This window comes from Penaeus japonicus, unplaced genomic scaffold (genome assembly GCF_977035675.1).
Source record: "Penaeus japonicus unplaced genomic scaffold, GWHDUDI00000001_assembly GWHDUDI00000019, whole genome shotgun sequence".
NCBI lineage: Eukaryota > Metazoa > Arthropoda > Malacostraca > Decapoda > Penaeidae > Penaeus > Penaeus japonicus.
Window position 1 is genome coordinate 29,856,218 of NW_028234421.1, and position 10,000 is coordinate 29,866,217.

At 36.7% G+C, this 10,000-nt stretch overlaps 1 protein-coding gene across 1 annotated transcript in view; it reads right to left on the minus strand.

Moving 5' to 3' along the window:
* Positions 1-9,711, minus strand: part of Dbp21E2 (putative ATP-dependent RNA helicase Dbp21E2) — a 9,845-nt gene extending 134 nt beyond the window's left edge. The window contains exons 1-12 of the mRNA XM_043023860.2: positions 9,564-9,711; positions 6,706-6,849; positions 6,366-6,512; positions 5,836-5,955; positions 3,965-4,165; positions 3,073-3,223; positions 2,706-2,812; positions 2,256-2,375; positions 1,944-2,101; positions 683-866; positions 287-439; positions 1-157 (exon numbers count right to left, since the gene is read on the minus strand). The exon at positions 1-157 is cut by the window's left edge and continues 134 nt beyond it. Coding sequence (XP_042879794.2) covers positions 59-157; positions 287-439; positions 683-866; positions 1,944-2,101; positions 2,256-2,375; positions 2,706-2,812; positions 3,073-3,223; positions 3,965-4,165; positions 5,836-5,955; positions 6,366-6,512; positions 6,706-6,849; positions 9,564-9,659 — 1,680 coding nt within the window. The 5' untranslated portion in view covers positions 9,660-9,711 and the 3' untranslated portion in view covers positions 1-58. The remainder of the gene's footprint in view (positions 158-286; positions 440-682; positions 867-1,943; positions 2,102-2,255; positions 2,376-2,705; positions 2,813-3,072; positions 3,224-3,964; positions 4,166-5,835; positions 5,956-6,365; positions 6,513-6,705; positions 6,850-9,563) is intronic.
* Positions 9,712-10,000: the final 289 nt, after the last annotated feature.

Sequence of the window (10,000 nt, forward strand, 5' to 3'; positions counted from 1 at the left end):
TTTTCCTCTTCCTATCCTCAAAAAATAATTTAAATTATAATCTCCATCTTTTGAGTTCTCATACAATTGGCATTTCTTCTGAAACAGCTTTACTAAGAATTATTCTCTTGATATTAGCATTGACATTGGGTAGGTCCTCCCGCTTTCTTGCAGCGTACTGAAAAGAAATTTAAAATTAATTTTATCAAATGTAAATATACTTTGTTTTACATCTGTATCTATAATTACCATCACTTACACACACACATGGACACAGACAGCTAGACACTCACTCACTCACTCTCACCTCAATTTTCTGGACCAGTTCGACCTCTTGGGGACGATGGACAAAGTTGGTTACATGGCCAGTTATGTGACTCCCAACCCTCCCTGTTCGACCACATCGGTGAATGTAGTCCGCCATATATTTTGGGAACTCGAAATTGATTATGTGGCCAGCCTGTGGAAAATCATATCTTTATAATCATAAATTAGGAAAACCTGTATACACAAATCAAATTTACAGAATTCTATGTACAGAAACATTATCAATTATCAAAACGTGAGAAAAAATAATAATGTAAAGCTTCCTGTAAAACTGACACTCATTTTAAAGATACAATCTGCCCTAAAAAATCCTTAAAAAATTAAACAAGATACAACCCTCCTAGAAAACATATTTAAAGTTGAACATGATACCAACCCTCACAGTATCTAAACCACGGGATGTAAGATCAGTGCATGACAGACCCAGTGCCTGACCAGACTGGAAGGCTTCGAAGCGGCCATCACGGACTGCTGCGGCCATGTTGCCATTCAGGTTGACACAAGGGATATCGTTCTCATTGAGGTAGAGGGACACCCAGTCTGAAGTTTTTGATGAGTTACTGTAAAGTGAAGAGTAAAAATGATATAAGTATCATTGCAACAAGTGCCTAAGTTAACCCATTGCAGACGGTGTCATGAAATACATGACATAGGAGCTTTGGCCTGATGACAGGTGTCATGGCGTACATAATGTTGGGGGATTTTGGATCACTGTGTTCTTTTATTGTACTATGAGTTATGAGTCATAATTACTAAAATCCAAAACCTAGATGGAACCACTTTCTCCTAGCACTAGCAGAAGAAGGAGCCTTGAATGGCATCCATCCACAGTCTCTAGCAAGCACTATCTTTATAGAGTGGTAGCACACAGCAAGTTGCCAACCTCTTGCTATAAAGTACTGCAGATGAAGGATGTGCAGGTAGAACGAGAAGAGGAAAGTGACTCAAACCATACCTAGTGTCTACAATGTGTCCTTGTGCCAGTAGGGATGCCTTTTACTGTGGCACTCACAGTCATATGCACATGTTTCCTTCCTCTTCCCTACCTCTTCAAGTTATCTTCAATGTGGATAGTTATATTTTTCGTATTCGTTCATGCCAGTACATGAATATGAAAAAATAAAGTTGCTTTTTGTCCTCCCAAAAATGCAATACTTCTATCACACTGAGTATAAAGGGAATAATGAACTGATATGGACCCAATATTACAATTTTAGTCAACTGGAGAATTGATAAAGCCTGTTATATGACACTTATAAGTCTCTCAATACAATAAAACACAAAAAAAATCACAAACACAAAAATGAGTGACTGAAAGAGAAAGGGAAAAGTCTAGGTATGTTGCGTGAATCTGCCTCGCTCTGAAATAAAACCCATCCTGGACACTGGGCATGCAAATCTATTATCCATCTACAATGGGTTAAAGAGGAGAACTGTTAAGAAGTAAAGGAGCTGAAAGGAAAAGTTGAAATTTTTAGTTGACAGCAGGAAAAAAGTGTGCTGTGGCAAAATAGAGAAGGCATGAAGATGCACATATATGAACAAGATGGTCTATAATGAGATAAAAAATAATTAACTCAAATTATTCAAAAAGGATATCATACAGAGAGGCATAAAGTAACAGAAAGAAAACTTACCTGAAAACTATAAACGGAACTCCCTTTTTCGCATCGTTCTTTGCTAGTTCCAGAAGTTTCTCTGCTTTTGTCAAATGGTTGATACGTATAAACTTTTGAGGAATGTGGGGCATGATGTGATGGAGATAAGGTGTTGAGATTCGTACCACAGAATCCATCTAAAAATTAAAAAAAATATTCAGCATATCATAAATGCAGATATTTCATAAACCAAAATGAAACATAAGTGCAAACAAATGGAAAAGTCTCACATCCAGATACCTCTATGAAATTAACATAATAGATAATAATAAGAGTCCAAATAATACTTACATCTACTATGGGATCCAGAATGGTCTTTAAACTACGAGGTGTGGTAGCGGAGACTAGAGTGAGCTGCACGCCGGACATTGCTAGTGGCTCAGGTTCTTTGGTGTCCATACAACTTTGAATCTATTGAAAGTAAAAGTTTGTGAAGGATTTTTTATATGCCTGTGTATAGTATTCAGAGAATACAACTAAGACTACAGCCTCTGTGATTGATAAAATTAACTGAAGTCTAATCTCATTCCATTTTATAGAACTGCTCAGAATAAAAAATAAAATACTATAGTTTGAAAATAATCTTTATAAAAGTGTTTCCTGACAATTCACATTTTCATGATAAGTTTCCTAGCATCTCCAATAAGAAAGGAATATAAAATTCTGCATAAAAATGACATGATACATGGAGCAAATAGGCCTGCTCTCATAAGACAGCCTATAAACTCCCCAGCCACTTACCGGAAACCTTGAGACATATCGAGTGACACTGTCATTGAAGGAATCATCGAGGAGGGAGTCTGCTTCATCTAGGGTTATGTGTCTCACAAGACTCGTATCATATTGCCCTGAAAAATATCACATTTGACTTGAGTAACCTTATGTGAAACTGTTTTCTAATATTTATTTGCTAACTATATATATACACCTCTTAGGGCAGGCTTAAATATACCAATAAAACTTTAAGCCACCACCTCTTTCACATATCCACAAGTCCTGCAATGTAAATATCATAGAAAAATAACAACTGCACATTAGTCTAACCACATTCCCCATTCAAACAGCTTAACCCAATGAGTTCACATACGTCATGTTGTTCATCCCTTACCAATTGTGGTGAGTTTCGACAAAGCTCCCACTGTTGCCACAAGTAAATGAGGCTTTGTCAGTGTTGGATTGAGCATCTTTTTCTTGGTTCTACCCCCCTTCACCAGTTCAACATTGATCCCGAGACCCTCTGCAAGGGATGATGCAACAGTCTGTAATAAAGGTGGAATGGCATTAAGGAATATCGATCAAAAGGAATGACAAGAAGAAGGAGCCTGTGAATACATCATTTGTAATCTACATGTTCTAAACGTGTTATTGTATGTCGATGCTTCAAGTATATTTTGTCTCCTGTTTGTTTTACTATCTGCATAAATCTATTTGAAGGTAATATTAGTTACCTTATAATTTTTTTTCTCAATATGACCCTATCAACATTTTCTTCCCTTTTATCTCATAAGATAAAATTTAAAGACAACTAAAATATACTTTGGGATGTGAACATGAAAAAGGAAACAGATCTATTAAAAAAATAACCATAATTCTTATATAATATTGTTCCTTCTGACAAATGATGGTAAATTCTAATTTTAAATCTATTAATCTTTCAGTTCTGATATTTCATCTCTATTACCAAGGACACCTATGTTATCCTTTAACTTATCAGTTATTGCAATTATAAAAAATATGCAATATAAAACTTGTAACTCTGGAAAAGCATGCCTCAATAAATCACAATGAACTAAACTGAAATCCAGACTTGCTAAAGTCATCCTGAATTTTCATTCTTAAAAGAAAATACTATCCATTTCAGAGTTTCTTTCTCATATCTAATCAGCTACAATGAACTTCCAAATTACCAATATTAAACAAACAGGCTTGACAAATGCAAAAGGTCCATCATCAACATCATTCATCCTAACCATTCAGCAATAAAATATTCTAAGAATTACCTGAATCTGCTCAGCAAGTTCACGACCTGGTACTATTACGAGCCCTAAAGGGGAATTCACTGGGTAGTTGTCTCTGAATGCCTTCTTGTGCTGTGCAATCTGCTGCAACATTGGAGCAAGAAAGGCAAGCGTCTTCCCATTTCCTGTTTCTGCTGCAATCAGGGTGTTTTTCCCTTCCAGCACATGTGGAATAGCCAATGCCTGGAAAGAAGGAGAAGAGAGACATTACAGTAAGATGAAAGTTTGATCTTATTTTCAAAAGTATAATCTTACTGCTGCTATCTTCCTGTCAGGGTCTAATCTTTCTAAATCTATCTACATACATATGTCTTTCACAGGTTGTCCTTCATATCCACTTGGGTCAACAAGCAGATATGGAAAGAACATTATCCTTTCATCAACAGTGTATGAAGTTATAGAAACAAGTAAGTTATTCCACACAAAAAGACACAAATGCACACATGAATGTGCACAGAGAAAGAGAGAGAGAGAGAGAGAGAGAGAGAGAGAGAGAGAGAGAGAGAGAGAGAGAGAGAGAGAGAGAGAGAGAGAGAGAGAGAGAGAGAGAGAGAGAGAGAGAGAGAGAGAGAGGAGAAAGAGGGAGAGAAAGAAGAGAGAGCGAGAGAAAGAAGAGAGGGGAGAGAGAGAGATAGAGAGAGAGCGGGGAGAGAGAAGAGAGAGATAGGGGAAAGAGAGAGAAGAGAAGAGGAGAGGAAGAAAGAGAGAGAGGAGAGAGAGAGAAGGGGGGGAGAAGAGAGAGAGAAAGAGAGAGAGAGAGAGGGAGAGAGAGAGAGAGAGAGAGAGAGAGAGAGAGAGAGAGAGAGAGAGAGAGAGAGAGAGAGAGAGAAGAGAGGAGAGAGAAGAGGGGAGAGAGAGAGAAGAGAGAGAGAGAGAGAGAGAGAGAGAGAGAGAGAGAGAGAGAGAGAGAGAGAGAGAGAGAGAGAGTGAAATGAGAAGGAGAGAGAGAGAGAATTGAGAGGGAGAGAGAGAAAAGAGAGAGAGAGAGAGAGAGAGAAATGAGAGAGAGCGAGAAAGAGAGAGAGAGAGAGAGAGAGAGAGAAATGAGAGGGAGAGAGAGAGAGAGAGAGAAGAGAGAGAGAGAAGAGAGAGAGAGAGAGAGAGAGAGAGAGAGAGAGAAAGAGAGAAAGAGAGAAAGAGAGAAAGAGAGAAAGAGAGAAAGAGAGAAAGAGAGAAAGAGAAAAAGAGAGAGAGAGAGAAAGAAAGAGAGAGAGAGAAATGATAGGATTCATAATAATGGCAATCCTGAAATAAGACATTAATGTACCAGAACCTTTGGGAAGTCCCCACCATACATTATGAGGGTGAATCATGGGTCATATAATTTACCCAAGGCATATCTTGGTGGGGTCTACCAGGTCAGCACATTTGACCAGGTCTTGGGCATGGTGACTGCATGATTGACATACACAGGTGCTCATGTGATTGTGCTGACATGCCCTTGTGCACACACACATTCACATGAAAATTTCCACCTGTGCCTATATCCACTGTTACTCTATGATACATTTTGTATTTATTGTATTGATGATTGAGAGCTCCTAGTACCACCTGCTATGAGATGATAATTTAGCTTATCACCTCCATGACAGGGCCTTTCAAAGGACTCCAATCCTTTTAATCTTCATAATTAAACCTATCAAATATTACTATATTTGTCTTTTGAGTTAAAGTAGAATGATTGTATAGCGGACTGAATCTGCAACCCTCTCTGTATAACCTCAATTTTGTTCAAGATTTTTTTTTTTCAATTTACCACTACTAAATACCATCCATACCATAAATGTTTATCTCCTCATTGCATTATCACCTAAACATAAATTCTTGCTGAAGTTGAAAGAAATGACGAGTACCTGAATATTTGTTGGCGTTTTATATCCCAAGTTCCATATTCCTGTCAAGAGTTCCCGACTGAGACCAAGGGAATCGAAATCCTCTTGAAGACCTTCTTGGAGCTTAGCAAAGGCTGGATTCTGAAATGGTATCCTTTATCAGGAATAGCTGTGTTTCCTGTATTTTTTTATAGTTCACAAGATAAGAAAAAAAAAGAAAATAAAATAAAAGAAAATGAAATCTTGTTATAATCATATCTACTAGATTTTCTTTTCTAATTCAAATGGAAAAAAATCGAAAGAAATATTTCTGTACACTACGTTGGGTACTAACCACCCAAATTATGATAATACCTATACTAATGGTCTAGTTTATTCCTTTAATCTATGAACCAGAGAAATTTTTAAGAAGACTGATATGATATATGTATAATAATACACAAACCAACAATATATTTTTAGATCTATGTATAATATCACTTCAAAAAGAAAAAAAAGAAGAAAAAGACTAAATCTCCAACAGGATTTTTTCTTTATATGTATCAACTTACCCTACCATACCCATGTATAGTGAAATGATCACCAGCTGACTTGCGATGTCGCCATCCCTTTGAAGCGAGAGGTACTTCCTCAAACTTGTTGTACGACTGACCGAGGTAATAGTTAAACTGCTCTCTTTTGCATTTGATGATTGGAATCTGTGATTGTGACATTTTTACCATTATTTGCTATCTGTTGTATCCTACTATGACTAATTTCATAATCATAATTTTTTCTTAACATTTCTAATTATCTGCCTCAAGATGTCTATCTATATTACAGACATTATATATGTTCTACCATTATGAGTTACTAATAACATCAACACTTTCAAACAAAAGAGATACTTACAGATTTGTTACCTCCCCGTGACTTCTGCAAAAATTTTTCTCTCTCATTTTTTTTCTCTTTAAGTTTTGCTCGCCTCATTTTTTCAGCCATTTGCTGTGGTATCTGGATTACAGACTGCTGACTCTGGGTTGCAACACATCTTAACTAAAAGGAAGTACAGTAATATCAATGAATGCACTGAATCAGTCAGAAATTGGTACTCAAATATTCCATGTGACCTTTACAAATTGTCAACAGTATTCAAGCATTCATGCCTCCAGATGATGGTTTCAATCTGCCAAAGTAAGGGAATCTCTTTTTAACCCAGTCACAAGGGGGGCATTCCAGCCTTGCATGTTACAATGCCGGGGCTCTCGAACACATAGGCCTAAATCAGTAAAATAAACGACGCTGTATGGCGTCACCCAGCGAACGGGCCTCGAATGCGCGGTACCGTAGTGTACCACCCGTCCAGAGAGGGTTAACATATGTGATAACAGCAAATAAATCATTACACCCACACTTTTGTTACAATGGATGTTAAGGCCTTATGCTATGATATATACTACAAATATGGTTGTTATCCAATTCCTTAGGGTTGAACCCATATCATAGATATCTTTTCCTTTATCTGTTCATCATAACTAAACTGTTAATATCATCACTCTCATCTTTAAAATCCTCATTAGTATAATTTTACTGTGGTAATCTACAAAATTTCAGGGACTCTTCTGTTAGCTTATCAACAATTCTTCTGATGGTTCTACATAAAAAAAAATGTATCATGTATCAACAGCAATAATTATGGATTCAAAATAAATAATTTTTGTTTCTTTGCTTGTATTCACTGCTAATACAAAAAAGGTAGAAACAATGGGATTCAAATTATATAATTATTGTTATTTGCTTGTATTCATTGGTTATACAAAGAATCTAGCTGAATAATTTTGAAATACACTAGAATTTATTGGGAAGGAAGTTCTAACATGTAAAAAAAGTAATCATAAATGGAGACATGTATTTCACTGGCAAAAAACAGAAGCATTCACTTTCCTAACAGAAAGTTAGGGAATTAAGTATATCTTACTGTAAAAAAAACATGACAGCATGCTATAACCCCTTAATCTACTATCTTGAGCAAATGTGAAATAGGTTTGCCACACTTGATCTAAGCCATCTATAAAACAAATACTGTCACAACCAATGCAAATAATGAACCCTAAAAAGTAACTGCATATCCATAAAGGCCTTCAGTGGTGGAACACTGACCATCTGTTGCATATTGCAAATAAAGGATATTCAATATCATAAATAACCATCAATCATATGTCATACTACATCTCAGCTAGCCTATTAACCCCTTCACTACGGGCAGTAGAAAACGCTCCTCGCGCCGTATCCGAGCTGCCGGCGCGCGCCAAATTTTAAACGTCGCTACTGAATATGACAAGTTTTAAGCCAAAACCTCTACAAGTTTATAGCCAAAACCTCAACATAATCATCATGTGTTATATATCAAAATATGCATAGTTAACCTCTTCCCCCATATGCATGTGACAAGTTATTTACATGGGTTGGGAGGAAGATGGAAAGAGTGACCTTGGTGGGAGGCCTCACTCAGATAACCAAAGAAAACGATTGAAATAGTATGGTAAACTAATCATAATAAGTTTTATATTTTTACATAATGTTCCATAAATAAATAATAAAATGATTGCTAGCAGGGCCCATCAATGCCTCCCCTGGTATAAGCGAATCCCACTCTTATGTAATAAATGAATAATAATGAAAGTCAAGTAATATATCGTATCATATCCGACCTCTATTCTGAAAGATCTCGTACAGTATCCGGAAGAAAGAAAACTCAATTCCACCAGAACTCAGCCAGGACGCAGTATGCGCGTCCTCGGATTTGATGCGAGCGCTGCGAGGACGCAGTATACGCGTCCTCATGTTGAAGGGGTTAAAACACTATTTTGACCACGCTCGAGCTATGTCAATCTAAATGTCTCAAACATTTGAATCAACCTGCAGTGATTTGAGTGCAAAATGTTTTGAGCAATTATAGAGCTCTCGCAGACCTCCCTAACAATTTATCATCAAATAAGGAACCAGCCTAAGCTCAAGGTTCCAAAATAATTTTGAAGGATGTTTTAACCCATTCACAATGAGGTGTATATTTGCCTAATGCTTCTCACACCAGCAAGTATGTGCAGCTTCCTGCTGAAAGTGTTCTCAAGGTGTGAGGCCATGCTATTCCTCTCATAACCTATGGGGTGAAAAAATGATGATGATGATGATGATGATGACGACGTAATATCATGTCATCTGACATGAATGGGTTAATAACCTTTGCAAGAGTGGAAACAGTAGGAGGTGGCAACAATGACTTAACAATGCTTCTGTATGTCATTCATAATATCATAGGACTTTTTTTTATCTGCATATTGCAATCAACATATGTATGTTGATGGCAATGAAACTGTGACCTGCCCAGGTTACATCTTGAGAGGCAGATGTGGTAGAGATTTTGTATTTCAAGTGGAGGATTAGAGGGCAACGACCTGGCCATAATTTCTGCACAAAATAACCTTACTCATACCAATGTTACCCCGAAATTCCCCTAAGATTCATTATGCCCCCCCGACATTTCGGGTTTATTATCGTCGTTATTGCAGAGTAACATCGACTAATTCTACAATATATAATAACTGAACGTTACAAGGAATCCACTGATATTAATTTCGATGGGTGAATGATGCATGCCTCTTCTGGAGGACTAGATATACAGTTCAATGTTCAGTTATCACTTGATTATAACTCAGCTTTGAGATAAAATAAAAATATCCAATCCCTTAAATTATCTAAAAATATCCAACCTGATTTTGGTAGCATGGTCCTGAAAGTCTAACAGACGTTGAAAAAGGTGTAAAACAGACTCCAGAAAGTCTAAAAGCCTGAAGCCTCGAGACCATGTTTGTTTACATCTACAACTGGATGGAGAAAACACATTTTGAGAAGTTTACCGCAAGAATATCTAAACAGTGTGTGTGTATCTTTAAGGTTGTATTAATTCTTTGAATAATTAATTAAGATAGTTTAGAGGAACTAGAGAGGAGAAAATCATTGAAAATATTTAGCACACTTAATGATCTTTTATCTTTGTAGATTTGGAGCGTATGTCTAATAATCAGTGCTGCTTCAACCGCAAATCTTATGGATAACGAACGTATTTTAATTATTATTTGGTTTGATAAAAAAATAAGATATTGTAGATAAAGATAAAGAGTCCAACTTCTTGGATCTATTTCTTAGT